The 20355-nt window shown below is 43.6% G+C and overlaps 1 protein-coding gene across 1 annotated transcript in view; it reads right to left on the bottom strand.

Annotated features, from left to right (window-relative positions):
* Positions 1–20355, bottom strand: part of LOC130369339 (dynein axonemal heavy chain 3-like) — a 919716-nt gene that overhangs the window by 112333 nt on the left and 787028 nt on the right. Inside the window, exons 45-46 of the mRNA XM_056574479.1 lie at positions 7349–7526; positions 1238–1314 (exon numbers count right to left, since the gene is read on the bottom strand). Of these exons, the coding sequence (XP_056430454.1) occupies positions 1238–1314; positions 7349–7526 (255 nt within the window). The remainder of the gene's footprint in view (positions 1–1237; positions 1315–7348; positions 7527–20355) is intronic.

Below are 20355 nucleotides of genomic sequence, written 5' to 3' on the forward strand. Positions count from 1 at the left end.
GGTAGCAATGCCCCTGCATTATTTATAGGACATCAGCATATTCCACAGTGCTGTACTGCGGTTCTTTACATAATCACTAACTGTCCTTAATAGGGCTCACAATCTAAATATCCATATATTTTGGCAGTGTAAGAGGTTGAGAGAAACCTTTGAATGGAGGGAATAGTTGAGAATCCTGATGAAACCCATACAAAAATGGGGAGAACATTGAAACTCCATGCAGATGTTGCCCTTTCGCCTCAACCACCATGCTGCTTTTGGATGCTTTTAAACTGTTTCATCCCATGTTTCCTACAATCACCTACTTTAAAGGAGCATTCCAGGATTTTTTTTGACTATGCTACAGGGGCTGTAAAGTTAGTGTAGTTCATAATATAGTGTCTGTACCTGTGTGTGACGGTTTTCTCACATTTCTTCTGTGATTTTCATCCCCAATATTTATTTTTAACAGCATACAAAATGACTGTTATCTCAGATTTTTCCCAGGTTGCAATGCGGCCGAGACCTGACTCACAAGTCAGCTGATGACAGGGAGCCTGTCTGCTTCAATGGGTGGAGGGATCAATCTGCAACTAATGCAACAGCTGTAGGCACCCTGATTGAAGAACCACAGGTCTTTTGAATGGGTGCAGCTCATTTATGTTTCACTGGGTGGGGTGGCTGATGTGTGGGAGGGGGGGGACGAAAATAGAATTATGGGATTTGTGCTCAAATAAGAAAAACTTAAACATTAAATACCAGTTCACAAAAAGCTAGCCACAGTGTTAAGGTAATCTCACAACATGGCCATTTATCCCCAAGACAAGCGCAGATCCTTCCTAAGCATGTCCATTACTGTCTGCCAGGTATTTACTAAAATCACCTTATGGTTGATATCCCCTTTAAACACAATAAAGGTTTCAGAGGTTTTCCAGCTTTTTAGAAAATCTTCTTGTGAAATATTTAGAGTGCTTACACTTATGTTGTTTTGATCCATGTTTGTTTGTTTGTTTGCAGTCTTTGAAGCCAGTGCTTAAGTGATCATAGAGGAAGGAAAAATAGATAGAAAAGAGTGTACTTTTCTTTTGCTGAATCCACTTCTAGTTTTTGCTTAAAAAACTATATCAAAAGCACAGTAATAAGCAATTAACTCCTTCCAGTGTAGACCAGTACCCGTATCGATCATCATATGGATTTGTATGGCTAGCTTAGTTAGCACAGTTGTCATCAATCTTGCAACTAAGGGAAAGGACCTTACCTTTTCAATCATTTTTCGAGCAATAGGACCTTGCCCTTGACCCAGTGAAATTGTTTGAAGATTCATCCCACCCATCTCTGTAAGTAACAAAAAATTCAGTTAAAAATTGTTTACTTCTGAAATGAAGTCCTAAGTAGGAAAAAGTGATGGAAGGTATTCGGGGCTGAAGGTGTTCTAGCAAGGCAACACAAATCTCTTGCTTCTCTGTGTTCTTACAGAAAATCAAACCATTCACCAAGAATAATGCTATCGCACATTGATTCTGCAGCTGCTGTTCTTCTTAATCCAAGATAAAATGGAGATAGATTACCAGCACAATATCAAGAGAAATAAGAATCTGACAGATAAATGCCAAACAAGGCGTAAGCTTTGGAATTACCTTTGGATATTTTAGACATGATCAAGTCATAGAGCAAGCAAGGTGATTAACACTTAATGCACTTAGATACTAATGGATACAAGACAGAAAGAAAATGAATAGCCTAATTGATGAATGGTTCATCATATTCCCCTTCTGCAGGCTTTACTAATTGTGCTGGTTTATATGATAAACTCCATTGTTTTTATTATTTATGTGTCAGAAAATCTGACACTAGCAATTCAATATTCAAGCAGATTATTTATTTATTTAATAAAAAAAAAAAAGAAAAAACAGGAACATATTTCACACTGTCTATGCTAACGTCTAGACAATCTGGCTCTATTTTTACAGAAGTAGGTATATTCTGAATTGCTAATACTGAATAATTCGGAATTGCTTATTCCTAATCCTGAATAATGCTATCACCGATCTACTGATAGTGTCTGCCTAGAGACCCACACAGAGCAGGTGAGGGGACCTCCAGTGGGTATGCAAACTTATTGTATATATATACTGGGGTCATTGAGACTCTAATTGATCATGGCACTTAAGGAGTTAATGACGGACATCGGTGGGATCACCAAAGTCCATCATTGACTGAATGCAAGGCAGTGTATAGAACAAGCGCAGCTTCTGTATGTCCTGATGCATTAATTATCAGGGCCCCAGGTAGTAAATTTGCGTCTATTGTACTTGTGTTAATATGGAAAATGATTTTACATTACTTGATAAGTAAAATATGTAAACATGGGGCGGATCTATCAAAGAAGAGCTACCAAAAGGGAACTAAAAAAGGGTCACACAGCCAGTTGTAGCTTTTGTTAAAATGATGGTCTATGGGTAGAAAGTACTGCACCAGGGTTTTAGAGGAAAGACAAAAAAATGCAATTGTTGTGTGCTCTGTGCCAGATGACTGGGGACTACAGCCCACACGCCCCTCCATTCATGTCTATGGGAGGAGGCATGACAGCTACGTATGTAGCCGTCACACCCCCTCCCATAGACATGAATGGAGGGGGCGTGGCGTGATGTCACAAAAATGGAAGCTCCAAGCTTCTGTGTTCTGGATGCCGCCGCTGCCTGCCCGGAGATCACGAAGGGGATAATATGTTTCTTGCCGGAGTACCCCTTTAAGTTGGACAGGACCATTGGAACCAGTTAGCCAAATATATGCAAATGTAACCCTATATAGTTGCACCACGTCCGCCACTCGCTAAAGTAAAAAGATCTTCTATACGGCTCTTTAAAGGGGTACTCCGGTTCTTAGACATCTTATCTCCTATCCAAAGGATAGGGGATAAGATGCCTGATCGCGGGAGTCCCGCCGTGATCTTGTTTGTAATTAGTCCCCGGAGGACGTTCACTCCGGGTCTGATTACCGGCGACCACAGTGCCTGCGGTGTGTGACGTCACGCTTCCGCCCCCTTGTGACTTCATGCTCCGCCCCTCAATGCAAGCCTACGGGAAGGGGCGTGATAGCAGTCACACCCCCTCCCATAGGCTTGCATTGAGGGGTGAAGCGTGACATCACACAGGGGGCGGAGGCGTGACGTCACACGCCGCCGGCCCTGTGGTCGCCGGTAATCAGACCCGGAGTGAACGTGCTCCGGGGACTGATTACAAACGGGGTGCCACCTGCCAGATCACGGGGGTCCACAGCGGCAGGACGCCCGCGATCAGGCGTTTTATCCCCTATCCTTTGGATAGGGGATAAGATGTCTAAGCACCGGAGAACCCTTTTAACTTTTAAAAAAGTAGTGTCAGACCATAATTTTCTGTACAGTTGAGGCAATAGTATACCAATATATGTCATAATAATACAAAGGTAAATTATATACTTTTGGCTAATATAGTCCATAGGCATGTTATATATACAGGGGGGTAAATACCCGGCTATCTATGGAATAGTTTCCCAAAATGTGAACTTAGTTTTATGCTTTGTTTTAAATGTGCAGAATACAAGTATACATATTTTCTACATGGTTACAGTATCTGTAATATTTTTCTTTGTTTGGGATAGGATTGGGAATTGATCCAATACCAATTAATATTGGATACCTTACAAGGTGCAGTTACAATTGCTTATACAGTAAATCATCATTATGTTTGGTGTCTTGCTCTGAAGTCTTTGTCGTGTATTTACACGGTCAATAAAATAAGCTGCAATTTCAATGTTGTACGCAGTTTTAGCTTCTCTTTGGATAATTATTATTCATTGATTATATTGTTTCTCAGCTATAGATAGTTCCTGAAAGAATAATTATTCTAGTTTGCTTAGCTCTATCCACAATGTGTCTACTACAAATGCTGGCCTGTTAAAGGTGGAAAACTTTTATTTTAAATCAACTGGTGCTAGAAAGTTAGACAGATTTGTAAATTACTTCTAATAAAAAATCTCAATCCTTCCAGTACTTATTAGCTGCTGAATACTACTGAGGAAATTATTTTCTTTTTGGAACACAGAGCTCTCTGCTGAATCATGAGCACAGTGCTCTCTGCTGACATCTCTGTCCATTTTAAGAACTGTCCAGAGTAGGAGAAATCCCCATAGCAAACATATGCTGCTCTGGACAGTTCCTAAAATGGACAGAGATGTCAGCAGAGAGCACTGTGCTCGTGATGTCAGCAGAGAGCACTGTGTTCCAAAAAGAAAATAATTTCCTCTGTAGAATTGAGCAGCTAATAAGTACTTGAAGGATTAACATTTTTTAGTAGAAATAATTTACAAATCTGTTCAACTTTCTGGCACCAGTTGATTTAAAGAAAAAAAGTTTTCCACCGGAGTACCCCTTTAAGGTTTTATATGGATAAAAAAAAATACAGTGCATGACATCAGGACATGGACAACACGGACAACCTAATAACTAATTAGAATTCAACTAGAGAAAAAACAGACATGGTCGCACATCCACAACATGAACCTTGATCTTTGGCTTCTCAGCAACATTTATAAAACTAACAGGTCATTAGTGTACTTTATGATCATGAAGTGCAAGCCCGCTAGCCACATCACGGCCATCTGTAAGTAGTGGGTCCCTAGTATTCCTAGCATAAAATGGCGCAGCACTGAGCGGTGACCATCAACTCTGCAACACCAGTGCCCACAGGGGGAACTACCCAACAGGCAGAGCAGCCCCAATGCCACTCAAACCAATCCCAGGGCCACGTGTCTCCCCACAGACACAACGTCAGGGCAGCAACGGACGCCAAACAACATTTTTTTTCCTCAAGTTGAATTCTAATAACTAATTATTTGCTATCAAACTGTACCACATGCTTCCTTATATTAGGCACAGCCACATCTTAAGAAATCATAAAACAAGCAGTCCACCTAGCAATAGCTGTCAGCTTCCTTTCTTTCGGCACCTGCAAATCATGTAAATCAGTGTTTTATATTGTAATTTATGTAAGGGGGAAGAAATAAATGATAAAATGTTGAACCCCTTGACAAATTTAGGACTTAGCCCTAATGTCTTACAAGACGGCTAAAAAGATCAAATTGGGAAGAGTGAAATCCTAAAAGATAGTTTGTTTGGCTTAAATTGGAATGTGATTATTTGCCTTGTCCTCATATCTTTTCACTAATAGCTTGCAGGAACTTGGCAGGTTGTCAGAAATAATGGTGTTTCCATCACACAAATATGTAACTGACTACCCGTCTGGCTTCTCACTTTAATTTTGTAATACAGACAATGATGTGGTGGCTATTATTCTGTACACTCTATGTTTCCTTTTCTTTATCTTGAAGGTTAAATCCTGTAAAACAACATTGTGCTGCAGTGCAGAATAATCTGTAGTTATTATACCTGATTAGACACATGCAGTAGGCTGATTGCAGTACATGGACTCTATCTAATGCCGTACCATGCTATGGCCAGAGCTATCGTTAAAGCTCTGTATGTATGTCATATAATGGAGCATATTTTTTTTTTTTTTTTTGGGGGGGAGGGGTTCACATAGAATATGACTAAAAAATGTGACACCTTACAAATGTGAACCTGTATGAATTCAGAGGCATGTGGAGGTGCAATAAGGTTTTGTGCACCTATATAGATGCCCCATTATACAGTCCAAGCTTTATACTTACGTAAGCCTAAGCCACATTCATTAAAACTGTTTTTCACAATTCCTGACATTTAATCCTAGTACACATTCTCTTTCTGAGGTCAGTTAGGATCACTGCTAGATTTCAAGAATGTGAAATGTCAGAAAAATACTAGAGACAATGACTTATTTCAGCTTTTTTTTTTCTTATCACATTCCCAGTGGCTCATAAGTGTATATACACAGGTTTGTGTTTGGTAGCATTGGCTTTATATTATCTTACTTGGGTCAAATATTTTGGTAATCTTCCACAAGCCATAGTCAGGTTTTTAGGATCTCCTTGCTCATGCATGCTTTTTCATAAATTCTATGAGATGAAGATGAGGGCTTTATGATGGCCACTCTATAACCTTTACTTTGTTGTCCATAAGTCATTTTTTCCCAACTTGGGAAGCATGCTTTGGGTCATTGTAACTTTGGAAGACCCATTTATACCCAACTTTTAAAGGGGTTGTCTGGAAAAAAAAAAAAAAAAAAAACTGTACTAATAGTACTCGCTCCCCTGCTGCCTCTGTTATCATGGTGTCTGGTATTTGCCGCCACAGCATGTCGGACACTGGGTGCCACGGCAACAGAGGCAGTGGAGGATCGAGGAAAGTAAGTACAAGTTACAGATTTTTTGTTGAAGCAGGTAGGATTGGCATACATAGAAAACAAAACAAAAAAACAACAGAAAACAAACAAGCTGTTTTTGTCAGACAACCCCTGTAGCTTACTGACTGATATATTAAGATGTTTTTTCCATATGATCACATCATTTTCCTTTCCTAATGCCATCTATTCTTTGAAATGCCATTGTCCATCTACAGCAAAGCATCCCAACAACATGATGCCACCCCTCATGCATAATGGTTAGGATGGTGTTGGATTGCAAGCCTTCCCACTTGTGTCAGTACCTATGTTATGATGTCCTCAGCAAGGATATCCAATAGGGTCCCTTTAAAATAATACCTCAGGTGCACCTCCAGGAAACTCAGATGAGGTCAATGGGCCTATCAGTTTTTGAAACCATGACAATGTTTTCTGGAATTTTTTAAGCTATTTAAAGGCACGTTTAACTTAACTTGGTATATGTAAAATTTTGATATTGTAAATTATAAATGAAAGGATCTTTTTGTTGTGATTTGTTGGAAAAATTGTTTGTGTCATCTACAAACTAGATATCTCAGCTTGCTAAAACTATTGTTTGTTGACATGGAATCGGGAAGGAATAGAAAGGATTTTTAATGACTTCAACTTAAGGGAATGTTAAATATATGATATCAGTGGTGGTCCTGTATAAGACTGATCATTTTTATTTTCACCCGGTGACCAAGAATTATTGAAAACTGATCATATTACTTTAAAGGGGTCTCACCTTCTGGATTCCCTGATTAAGACAATTTAAGCAGTGAGCACTTCGGTAGTGTCGGAATAGTAATGGTGGGTGATTTACAAAAGAGAATCTCGTTTTTTGTTGTTGTTTTGGATAAACTCTTTAAAAAACTGTTATGAAACTAATGAGCACATTGAATAATTGCATTTGGGGCACAAGGGTAAAAGAACCGATGATCCTGGTATGTTAAATTATTCCAGATCACCCATTTTACTAATACTGAAAAATTCTGAAAAGTGAACGTATCTGCTAGAAATATAATTCTACTTACCTCGCTCTTCTGCAAATTTAATTAGCAGTTCTAAAGGATCAGCTCCAGATGACAAGACAAATATCAGCGGTATGCTAGAGGTGGAGTCCATGTAACTATGTTGAAGGTCAAATGTTGGAGGGTCAATATAAGCTGGGCCCATTTTATCATTGATAAATTGCTGGACTGCTGGAATGACCTAAAAAGAAATTAAAAAACAGAAAATTAGATATTGCAAAACAAATATATTATAAACCATGACTGTATGCATTATTCACAAGATCAGTAATTATGCAAGGAGCCACTTAGATATCACTAAGCGATGAACAGTATAGAGCTGAGCCACAATTCTCACAGTAGTAGATAGCATGTAGGAAATGTAATAAAAATAGATGTGGAGACTCTGGATCACTGATAGGATTAAAAAGGGAATGTAATACTTATGGTAGATAATACCCATGAAAGCCCTAATTGTATAATAAGCATAATGATACTTTAATAATGAGATAAGTTGGCTTCCTAAGCATATACATACTTGGTAATTATGAATCTTATTTATAAGTGAGTTTTAATAATAATTCACAAAGCTGCATTAATAGATCCTGTTCAGTGGCACACAGAGTCCTTACAAGTTCATACTAACGGTCATCCCTCTTCATTATTTCTAGGTTTTCTTGCTCCTCCAGTCTGTTTGCAGCCACTAGCGGGGATCGGGAAAGACAAAAACAGCAGAAGTGGGGAAGTTATGCAATTTGCTTAACTCCAATTGACTTAAATGGTGCGAAACAACTTAGCCCCTTAAGCCAAGCTGTTTACATAACCCCCCCGAGTTAGCTCGTTGAGCCTTTTACACAATACCCATTAAAGTCAACAGGATTTATGCAGATTGGATAACTTCCCCACTTCGGCTGCTTTCAGCTTTCTCCACCACCTCCGGCAGCCACAAACAAGCCGAAAATGCACAGAAAAAGCCATTTAACAAGATAGGACAACACCTTTAACATAATAACAGTTTATTAGGCTATGTTCACGTCACAGAATTTCTGTGCGGAATTTCACATTTGAATCCCACACAGAGATTCCAGAGCAGCAGAGTCCCATTGAATTTCCGCAGCAGATGTTTCTCTCTACCAAAATCCAGAATAGATATTTCTACTCTTTTTGTGGAGTCCGCATGGAAAATAAATTCCATGGATTCCATTTTTTGATCTGTACAGCCTGGATGAGGATAGCAAGCAGGGCTCAGGTCCTGCAGGGACATGTGGGAACTGAGTTCCTGAACTTTTTCCACAGCAGGAACACTGTTCCCATTAGCAGGAGTCCTGCAGGACCAGCCCTTGAGTGGAAATGTGAGGTGAGTTCCCACCCTTTTTTCCCAGGACTTGACCAATGATAACAAAAAAAAAAAGTATAAATTAAGAAGATAGCAGAGGTACTGTGACAGCCTACAGGGTGAAATAATTATTTCTTATATTTAGATTTCGATGTAGAAGCCCCATCCATACTTTATTACTGACAAAGTTTGACATTTTATAAGATATAGTTCTAAAACCTAAAATCCAAATAGAACAAATGGGAATGGAACATTGCTTCTAATCCTCCCTTAAGGAAACACATGTGATGCATCATGGTGCCTCTTTATTTCTGCGGCTTAGTGAATGTCCTATGGAGTTAATTTATTGATATTAGTCACATATTGGACACAACAAAGTCACACAGTTTGAGGTCTTTTCAAATGAGTTGAAGTTCTGCTCTCATTTAATAGATCTGACCTAATTATTTACTCCTCACAAATATCCCCTACAGAAAGTTTGGCTCATCCGAGCAATTTACTGCCGAGTTGCTATAAAATATTGGGATTCAACATCTGCTGCTTCTTCCCTGCTGTAATTTTTTTTTGGGAAAATACAAAAAAAAGGCAATGACGGTTTGTGAGTGCCAATCTTCACCACCAGAAAGAGCTGGCATGATTTGAGGAAGACCTGCTGCTTTCTCTTGTTGAAAGCTCATTTCACTTACATTTTCTGTTGCTTGCACATCAAATTTTTATTATGCCCTTTACTGCTCTTTAAGAAATAAAAAGGCCAGAAGAGTTAGGTATTTTATTTCAATGCTATTGTTAACTGGCAATGGAATTGATTTGTAATAAGTTATCTGTAATAGTGGGATTTCTTTCTTACTGTTGATGTTTTTTTCTTTGCTCGTACCTGTGATGAATTACATTTTACATACACAAGTACGTGATCTCCAGTACATGAAGTACATGAGCAATGTTTATTTGAATTGAGTCTGAGATTGATGTGCAGGGTTTGTAACTGCAGATTAGAACTCTGCTTAGGCTGGGTTCACACCACGTTTTGTACTTAGGGTTCCCGTATACGGCTGGGAGGAGGGGGGGCGGGGCTTAATCACGGCGACCGCACTCAGCTGTATAGGGGAACCGTATTTAATGCATGTCTATGAGCCAACAGGAGTGAACCGCAGCCTCCGGTCGGCTGCGTTTTCGGCCGTATGCGGTTTCCCGACTGTAGGCAAAAACGCGGTCAACCACGTTTTTGTCTGCGGTCGGGAAACCGCATACGGCTAAAAATGCAGCCGACCGGAGGCTGCAGTTCACTCCTGTCGGGTCATAGACATGCATTAAATACGGTTCCGCGATTAAGCCCCTCCCCTCCTCCCAGCCGTATACGGGAACTCTAAGTACAAAACGTGGTGTGAACCCAGCCTAAGCAGAGTTCTAATCTTATACGGAATATAAGGGGGATCACAGTTGTCTAAGACACCTACGATCCCCCTGAAGGGATAGGAGTGAGGTGGCAAGGGTGCCACCCCTCCTATCCCAGCTATTGGTCTGCTATTGATCGTCAGAAGCGACAATCAATAGCAGATCGGGGGCAGGGGGGTTAACTTCTGTTTTCCCCGTCCTGCCCACTCACAATAGGCGGGGCAGGACGGGGAACCGAAGGGGACCGGGCACCAAAGATCACTTACCCATCCGGAGGCTGCGTGCAATGGTGATCGGCGGGCGGCGATGACGTGCGTCAGAAGAGGACGGCTCCCTGGATCCTACGGAAGCCGGTAAGTTGATCTGGAGGGCTACAGTCTGAGACCACTATAAATTGGTCTCTACACTGTAGCCCTCCAGATGTTGAAAAACTACAACTCCCAGCATGCCCAGACAACTGTTTGGGCATGCTGGAATGTGTAGTTTTGCAACAACTGTGGTCTCTAAACTATATCTCTCCAGATCTTGCAAAACTGCAACTCCTAGCATGCCCACATAGCTGTTTGCTGTCTGGGCATGCTAGGATTTGTAGTGTTGCAACATCTGGAGGTCCACAGTTTGTAGATCACTGTGCATTGGTCTAGAAACTAGCCCTCCAGATGCTGATAAGCTGCAAATCCCAGCATGCTCAGACAGCAAACAGCTGTCTTGGTATGCTGGGAGTTGTAGTTGCGTACCTCCAGCTGTTCCATAACTACATCTCCCATGCCCTTCGGTGATCAGTACATGCTGGGAGTTGTAGTTTTGCAACAGCTTTAGCCACACTGGTTGGAAAATACTGAGTTAGGTAACAGAACCTAACTGAAGGTTTTCCAACCAGTGTGCCTCCAGCTGTTGCAAAAGTACAACTCCCAGCATGCGCAGTCTGTCAGTGCATGCTGGGAGTTGTAGTTTTGAAACAGCTGGAGGTTCCCCCTCCCCCATGTGAATGTACAGGGTAAATTCACAAGGCAGGTTTACAGTAAATTTCCTTCTTCAAGTTTGGGCTGCGGCAAATTTTTCGCCGCATCGCAAACTCCTAGCGGGAAACTCACCGTAACACACCAGTGCGAATGTACCCTAAAAACACTGCACTACACTCCACTACACTAACACATAATAAAGGGTAAAACACTACATATACACCCCCTTACACTGTCCCCCCAATAAAAATGAAAAACGTATTGTATGGCAGTGTTTCCAAAACGGAGCCTCCAGCTGTTGCAAAACAACAACTCCCAGCATTTCTGGACAGCCACTTACTGTCCAGGCATGCTGGGAATTTAGCAACAGCTGGAGGCACCCTGTTTTGCAATCACTGGCATAGAATACCCCTATGTTCACCCCTATGCAATCCCTAATCTAGTCCTCAAATGCGTATTGTGCTCTCTCACTTCGGAGTCCTGTCGTATTTCAAGGAAACAGTTTAGTGCCACATATAGGGTGTTTCCGCTCTTGGGAGAAATTGCACTACAAATTCTGGGGGGCTTTTTCTCCTTTTACCCCTTATGAAAAGGAAAAGTTGGGGGCTACACCAGCTTGTTAGTGTAAAAAAATAAAAAATGTTACACTAACATGCTGGTGTTGCCCCATACTTTTTATTTTCACAAGCAGTAAAAGGAAAAAAAGACCCCCAAAATTTGTAACACAATTTCTTCTGAGTAAGAACATACCCCATATGTGGATGTAAAGTGCTCTGCTGGCGCACTACAATGCTCAGAACGGAAGGAGCGCCATTGGGATTTTGAAGAGAAAATTTGTCCGGAATTGAAGGCCACCTGTGTTTACAAAGCCCCCAAAGTGCCAGAACAATGGACCCCCCCACATGTGACCCCATTTTGGAAACTACACCCCTCACGTAATGTAATAAGGGGTACAGTGAGCATTTACACCCCACAGGTGTCTGACAGATTTTTGTAAAAGTGGTCCGTGAAAATGAAAAATAAAATTTTTCATGTGCACAGCCCATTGTTCCAAAGATCTGTAAAATGCCAGTGGGGTGTAAATACTCACTGCATGCCTTATTAAATACTGTGAGGGGTGTAGTTTCCAAAATGGGGTCACATGTGGGGGGGGGGGGTCCACTGTTCTGGCACCACGGGAGGCTTTGTAAATGCACTTGGCCCCTGACTACCATTCCAAACAAATTCTCTTTCCAAAAGCTCAATGGCACTCCTCCTCTTCTAAACATTGTAGTTCGCCAGCAGAGCACTTGACGTCCACACATGGGGTATTTACATACTTAGGAGAAAATTACCCCCAAAATTTGTAAACCCATTTCTTCTATTACCCCTTGTAAAAATGTAAAATGTTGGGAAAAAACTGCATTTTAGTAAAAAAAAAAATTTTTTTTTTCATTTACACATCCAACTTTAACAAAAAGTCGTCAAACACCTGTGGGGTGTTAAGGCTAACTGGACCCCTTGTTATGTTCCTTATGGGGTGTAGTTTCCAAAATGGTATGCCATGTGGGATTTTCTGCTGTTCTGGCACCATAGGGGCTTTCTAAATGTGACATGCCCCCCAAAAACCATTTCAGAAAAATTCCCTCTCCAAAATCCCATTGTCGCTCCTTCCCTTCTGAGCCCTCTACTGCGCCTGCCGAACACTTGACATACACATATGAGGTATTTCCTTAATCGAGAGAAATTGGGTTACAATTTTTTTTCTCCTATAACCACTTGTAAAAATTCAAAAACTGGGTCTACAAGAACATGCGAGTGTAAAAAATGAAGATTTTGAATTTTCTCCTTCACTTTGCTGCTATTCCTGTGAAACACCTAAAGGGTTAAAACACTTACTGAATGTCATTTTGAATACTTTGATGAATATGAAGGCCCTTAAAATCCACTTCAAAACTGAACTGGTCCCTGAAAAATTGCAATTGGTAGAAAGGAGAAAATTTTTACTTGTATTTGAAACCCAATTTCTCTCGAGTAAGCACCTACCTCATATGTCTATGTTAATTGTTCGGCGGGCGCAGTAGAGGGCTCAGAAGGGAAGGAGCAACAAATGGTTTTCGGGGGGCATGTCACCTTTAGGAAGCCCCTATGGTGCCAGGACAGCAAAAAAAAACCACATGGCATACCATTTTGGAAACTAGAGCCCTCGGGGAACGTAAAAAGGGGTAAAGTGAACCTTAATACCCTACAGGTGTTTCACGACTTTTGCATATGTAAAAAAAAAAAAATTTTTTTTTACCTAAAATGCTTGGTTTCCCAAAATTTTTACATTTTTAAAAAGGGTAATAGCAGAAAATACCCCCCAAAATTTGAAGCCCAATTTCTCCCGATTCAGAAAACACCCCATATGGGGGTGAGAGGTGCTCTGCTGGCACACTACAGGTCTCAGAAGAGAAGGAGTCACATTTGGCTTTTTGAAAGCAAATTTTGCTCTGGGGGCATGCCGCATTTAGGAAGCCCCTATGGTGCCAGAACAGCAAAAAAAAAACACACATGGCATGCTATTTTGGAAACTAGACCCCTCGGGGAATGTAACAAGGGGTAATGTGAACCTTAATACCCCACAGGTGATTCACAACTTTTGCATATGTAAAAAAAAAAAAAAAAAATTTACCTAAAATGCTTGTTTCCCAAAAATTTTACATTTTTAAAAAGGGTAAAAGCAGAAAATACCCCCCATAATTTGTGACACAATTTCTCCCGAGTACGGCGATACCCCATATGTGACCCTTAACTGTTGCCTTGAAATACGACAGGGCTCCAAAGTGAGAGCGCCATGCGCATTTGAGGCCTAAATTAGGGACTTGCATAGGGGTGGACATAGGGGTATTCTATGCCAGTGATTCCCAAACAGGGTGCCTTCAGCTGTTGTAAAAGTCCCAGCATGCCTGGACAGTCAGTGGCTGTCTGGTAATACTGGGAGTAGTTGTTTTGCAACAGCTGGAGGCTCCGTTTTGGAAACAGTGGCGTACCAGACGTTTTTCATTTTTATTGGGGAGGGGGGCTGTGTAGGGGAATGTGTATATGTAGTGTTTTTTACTTTTTATTTTATTTTGTGGTAGTGTAGTGTTTTTAGGGTACAGTCGCACGGGCGGGGGGTTCACAGTAGTTTCTCGCTGGTAGTTTGAGCTGCAGCAGAAAATTTGCCGCAGCTCAAACTTGCAGCCGGATACTTACTGTAATCCTCCGCCCATGTGAGTGTACCCTGTACATTCACATTGGGGGGGGGGGCATCCAGCTGTTGCAAAACTACAACTCCCAGCATGTACGGTCGATCAGTGCATGCTGGGAGTTGTAGTTTTGCAACAGCTGGAGGCACACTGGTTGTGAAACACCGAGTTTGGCAACAAACTCAGTGTTTTGCAACCAGTGTGCCTTCAGCTGTTGCAAAAGCTACAACCCCCAGCATGTACGGACAGCGGAAGGACATGCTGGGTGTTGTAGTTATGCAACAGCGGGAGGCATACTACTTTGGCTGGGGATGCTGGGGATTGTAGTTATGCAACAGCTGGAGACACACTGGTTTGCTACTTAACTCAGTGTGCCTTCAGCTGTTGCAAAACTACAACTCTCAGCAGTCACCGACAGCCAACGGGCATGCTGGGAGTTGTAGTTATTCAACCAGCAGATGCACCACTACAACTCCCAGCATGCACTTTAGCTGTTTGTGCAAGCTGGGAGTTGTAGTTACACAACAGCTGAAGGTACACTTTTCCATAGAAAGAATGTGCCTCCAGCTGTTGCAAAACCATAAGTTCCAGCATGCCCATAAGGGAATGCTGGGAGTTGTGGTGGTCTGCCTCCTCCTGTTGCATAACTACAGCTCCCAGCATGCCCTTTTTGCATGCTGGGAGCTGTTGCTAAGCAACAGCAGGAGGCTGTCACTCACCTCCTGCTGCTGATCGACGCTGCAGGTCAGTCCCGCCGCCACCGTCGCTCCTGGGGCCCCGATCCCAACATTAACGCCGAGGATCGGGGTCCCCAGCACCCGGGGTGCACGTCCCGCACCCGCTCACGTCCTCCGGAAGAGGGGCGGAGCGGGTGCGGGAGTGACACCCGCAGCAGCCGCCCTGATTGGTCAGCCGGGAATCCGGCCGACGAATCAGGGCGATCGTGAGGTGGCACCAGTGCCACCTCACCCCTGCAGGCTCTGGGCGCTGTTCGGGGCCGTCTCTGACGATTTCAGCAGGCATCGGGCACCGGCTCCCCTCCGGCTAGCGGCGGGGGGCCGGGAATGGACAGGACGTACTCCTACGTCCTCGGTCCTTAAGGACTCGGAAACGGGGGCGTAGGAGTACGTCCATTGTCCTTAAGGGGTTAAGGGGTTAAGGGTACGTTCACACTTACAGGATCTGCTCCAAATTTTTGTTGCATATTTTGTGCAGTTGATTTTTCTACCCATTAACTTAAATGGGTAGCAAAATCAGCTGGAGAAAATATGCAGCATAAATATGCAGCAGATCCTGTATGTGTGAATTAGGGATGAGCGAATCGAATCTGACCAATCCAAATTAGTTCCAAATTACGGGAAAAATTGTATATTACAAAAAAAGAGAAAGGGAGAATAGTATACCTGGTAAAGTTGCAACTTTACCAGGTATACTATTCTCCCTTTCTCTTTTTTGTAATGTACAGTATATGTTTGTCACAACTATGAATTATATGAATTTTACCGTTTTTTTATAGAAACCTCATATTTTACTAAGTCCCTATTTATGGTTTGGGGGTTTTGAGTCAACTTTTGTAACTTTTGTACGTTTTATGCATATTTATAGATTTTCTGTGTGTGACGTCCGATGACCCCTGACCCGGTGGTATAGCCTTCCCGGTCTTTTTAAGATCACATTGTCACTTGTTTGTATGATGCCTGATGAAGAGTCCGTCCTAGGTCTCAAAACTTTTATGTTGCACAAAAATAAAAATAACCATGTTTTAAAAGCAACTGGTTGTTCCTACGATTTCCAATTTAAGGGGAAGCGCCTGGATAAAGTCCCTATATTTTTTATTGCTGGCACGCAATATCCATATCTCCTAGACACTGAGAAAGGCCAGGCACAAGTACACACCGGCTGGTGTTGTACACAAGTACTGTTTTAAGCATGGTGGAGCGTATTGTACTCCCCTTATATACGCGCTAAGTATGTCAGACAGATAAATGCCAGGACATGCACAGAGGCAAAGGCCTAAATTCATCAGGCAGAGGTCGCAGCAGACTAGGGGCGAGTGGCAGCAGGAGACGCAGTGAGAGGCAAGAGCTCCCCGTATCAGCTAGCGGTCATGTCTCGACCAGCTAACCCATCTGTGCCATCATCAATTGGTTAACACGGTCATCCACTTCATCACAAGTGACATCTGACACCCCCAGTCAACAGGCGGCTGGTTCCTCAGACACAACCCTCAGTTGGCATGGCCCGGGAGCAGTCCCTGTCCTCCCATTGCCTCTGTCCTATGCTGTTCCCTCCCCACAGAAGTATCTTATGCTGTGGGTACAGTTCCACTATTTAGTGAGGACATTCTAGAAGAGCTACTGCCCAGCCAAGAAGTGTAGGAGACATCCACCGTTTCCTCCGCTAGGCGGGAAAGTAGTGATGAGGAGAGTGGTGTGGGAGGTGGTGTTAAAAGCTTTCAGGCTCCTGAAGCAGACACTGTTGAGGAACCTGAGGAGGACATCAGTGATGTGCAGACACAACTCGATGATGAAGAAGCCGATCACACTTGGGAGCCGGGTGCAGAAGGGGCTACATCATCATTAGGAGAAGAGGGTTGCAGGTTGCCCGTGAGGCAGCAGCTGAGCCAGCAAGGTGGTAGCATGGTTGACAGTCAGCATGGTGGCAGAAGTGGAAATTCTGGAGCCAAACGTGCCCAGGGTAGACCACCTGCTTCGCGGCAACCTACCTTCCTGGGAGGTAGTAAAGCAGGGGTTCCTGGAGTCGACGGCAGTACCAGTCAATCAGTGCGGACTGTTGGTGGGAAAATCAGCTACTCAGCGATGTGGCAGTGTTTCATCAAGCATCCGGAGGAGGTTAACATGGCCATATGCAAGATGTCTCGGCAGAAGGTGAAGCGTGGCCAGGGTCCCAATGTCGGCACCACGGCCCTGCATCAACATATGTAGCATCACCATAAAGCAGCCTAGGAGAGCCGTGGCTCCGATGTGGTGGTCCAGCATGCTGCATCACCAAGTGGCATGCCGCTCCCTGTTTCAGCCAGCCAAGACTCCACCACCTCAGCCGAAAGGAGCTGTGTGTCATACCCATCTTCCGTCACTCCAGATGCTCCTGATCCTCCTACTTCGAGTCAGTCATTCTGCCAGCAATCCATCGGCGAAGCCATGTCCAAGAGACAACAGTATTCACCCACTCATCCAACGGTGCAGAGCTGAATGTGCTCCTGTCCAAATTGCTGGTGCTGCAGTCCCTTCCTTTTCAACTGGTGGACTCTGCACCTTTCAGAGAACTGATGGCTTGTGCCGAGCCGAGGTGGAGTGTCCCAAGCCGTCATTTCTTTGCAAAGAAGGCAGTACCACCCCTGCACAATTTTGTGCAACAAAAGGTGGGCCAGTCCTTTAACCTGTCGGTGTGTACCAAAGTGCACGACAGCGCCGACGTGTGGAGCTGTAACTACAATCAGGCACAATACAGGTCCTTTATGGCCCACTGGGTGAATGTGGTTCCTGCACAGTCACAACAGCAACTTGGACAGGTCATGCCGCTTCCGCCTCCATGCTCTCAGGCCATTGGTCCTGTGACAGTGTGCGAGTCCGCCTCCTCATCCTCCACCATGTCCTCAGCTTCCACTGCACAGACAAGTATCAGTGCCTCTCCAGCATACCATGTGTGCAGGGCAGAACAGTGTCACACTGTTCTTCACATGGTTTGCCTTGGGGGAGGAACTGTTAAAATTCATTCATGAAGAAATCAAATCATGGCTTACTCCACAAAATCTGGAAATGGGAACCATGGTGACCGACAACGGGAAGAACATCTTGTCTGCGCTGTAACAAGGAAGCCTGAGACATGCGCCCTGCATGGCACATGTGTTCAATCTGGTTGTCAAGCTGTTCCTCAAGTGTTCCCCCATCCCCCCATCCGCAAGACATTCAAACAATGGGAAGGAAACTTTGCATGCACTTCAGCCACTGGTACGTGGCAAAGCACACCCTCCTTGAGCTGCAGCGTCAGAATGGCATCTCCCAACATAGTCTGATCTGCAACATTTCCACACGTGTGAATTCCACCTTCCATATGTTGGACAGACTATACGAACAGAGAAAAGCCATCACCAATTTCTTGATGATCCAAGCGGATAGGGGGAGTCCCCTGCGTAACATTAATGTCAACCAGTGGCAGCTCATATGTGACACCTGCCGTTTGCTTAGGCCCTTTGAGGAAGCCACATTATTAGTCAGTTGCTGGGATTACAGGATGAACAACATCATTCCACTGCTTCATCTACTACAACACCTGTTGGAATCAATGGATGGTCAGGGCACTGAAACATGGGGCCTACATCTCACGGCCACATGAGCCCTGTGGGGGCTGAACTGGAGGAGGGGGAGGCGCACAGGGGAGCACAGTTTAGGTTTCACGAGATGTGCGGTTTTTCTAGTCATCTGACAGGTGAGGAGGCGCAGGAGCAGCTAGAGGAGCTAGAGGGTTATGAGGAAGGCAAGACAGAGTATCCAGACACACAATGGCAGTATGCAGTGGAGATGGAGGCAGGGAGTCCTTCCGAGTCACTTGCACAAATGGCATGATGCATACTCACTTGCTTGCGTAGTGACCGCCGAATTGTCACCATTCAGCAGCGGGTTGACTTCTGGATCTCCACCTTATTGGACCCTTGCTACCAGCACAAAATCGGGGCCTTTTTTTACACCCACTGAGAGGGAGGACAAACTGACCTACTACATAGTAAGTTGGCCGACGCCTATCTGCGCCATCTTCCATCCTCTCGCAGGTCTTACTCAGGGGGGTGGGGGGGTGGGTCGGGGGATGCATGTCGCATTTAGGAAGCCCCTATGGTGCCAGAACAGCAAAAAAAAACACATGGCATACCATTTTGGAAACTAGACCCCTCACAGAATTTAATAAGGGGTGCAGTGAGTATTTACACCCCACTGGCATTTGACAGATCTTTGGAACAGTGGGGCTGAGCAAATGAAAAATTAAATTTTTCATTTTCACGGACCATTGTTCCAAAAATCTGTCAGACACCTGTGGGGTGTAAATGCTCACTGTACCCCTTATTACATTACGTGACGGGTGTAGTTTCCAAAATGGGGTCACATGTTCAGTGGTCCATTTTTCTGGCACTATGGGGGCTTTGTAAACACACGTGGCCTTTAATTCCGGACACATTTTCTCTTCACTATCCCAATGGCGCTCCCTCTCTTCTGAGCATTGTAGTTCGCCAGCAGAGCACTTTACATCCACATATGGGGTATTTTCTTACTCAGAAGAAATGGGGTTACAAATTTTGGGGGTCTTTTTTCCTATTTTCCCTTGTGAAAATGAAAAATTTAGGGTAACACCAGCATTTTTGTGAAAATTTTTTTTTTTCATTTTCCCATCCAACTTTAACAAAAATTTGTCAAACACCTGTGGGGTGTTAAGGCTCACTATACCCCTTGTTACATTCCGTGAGGGGTGTAGTTCCCAAAATAGGGTCACATGTCCATATTTATTTTTTTGCGTTTATGTCAGAACCGCTGTAAAATTAGCCACCCCCGTGCAAATCACCAATTTACATATGTACATAGTGCGCTCTCACTCCTGAGCATTGTTGTGCGCCCACAGAGCATTTTGCGACCACATCTGGGGTATTTCCGTACTCAGAAGAAATTGCGTTACAAAATTTGGGGATCTTTTTTTACCTCTTGTGAAAAAAAAAGTATGGGGCAGCACCAGCATGTTAGTGTAAAAAAACATTTTTTTTACACTAACAGGCTGGTGTAGACCCCAACTTTTCCTTTTCATAAGGGGTAAAAGGAGAAAAAGCCCCCCAAAATTTGTAGTGTAATTTCTCCCCAGTACGGAGCCCTGTCGTATTTCAAGGAAACAGTTTAGGGCCACATATGGGGTATATGTGGCCCTAAACTGTTTCCTTGAAATACGACAGGGCTCCGAAGTGAGAGAGCGCCATGCGCATTTGAGGGCTAAATTAGGGATTGCATAGGGGTCTAGACCACCAATAGCAGGAATAGGAGGTGTGGCACCCCTGCCACCTCACTCCTATCTCTTCAGGGGGATTGTGGGTGTCTTAGACACCCGCGATCCCCCTTATATTCCGGGTCACCGGGT

This window comes from Hyla sarda, chromosome 4 (genome assembly GCF_029499605.1).
Source record: "Hyla sarda isolate aHylSar1 chromosome 4, aHylSar1.hap1, whole genome shotgun sequence".
In the NCBI taxonomy this organism is placed as follows: Eukaryota; Metazoa; Chordata; class Amphibia; order Anura; family Hylidae; genus Hyla; species Hyla sarda.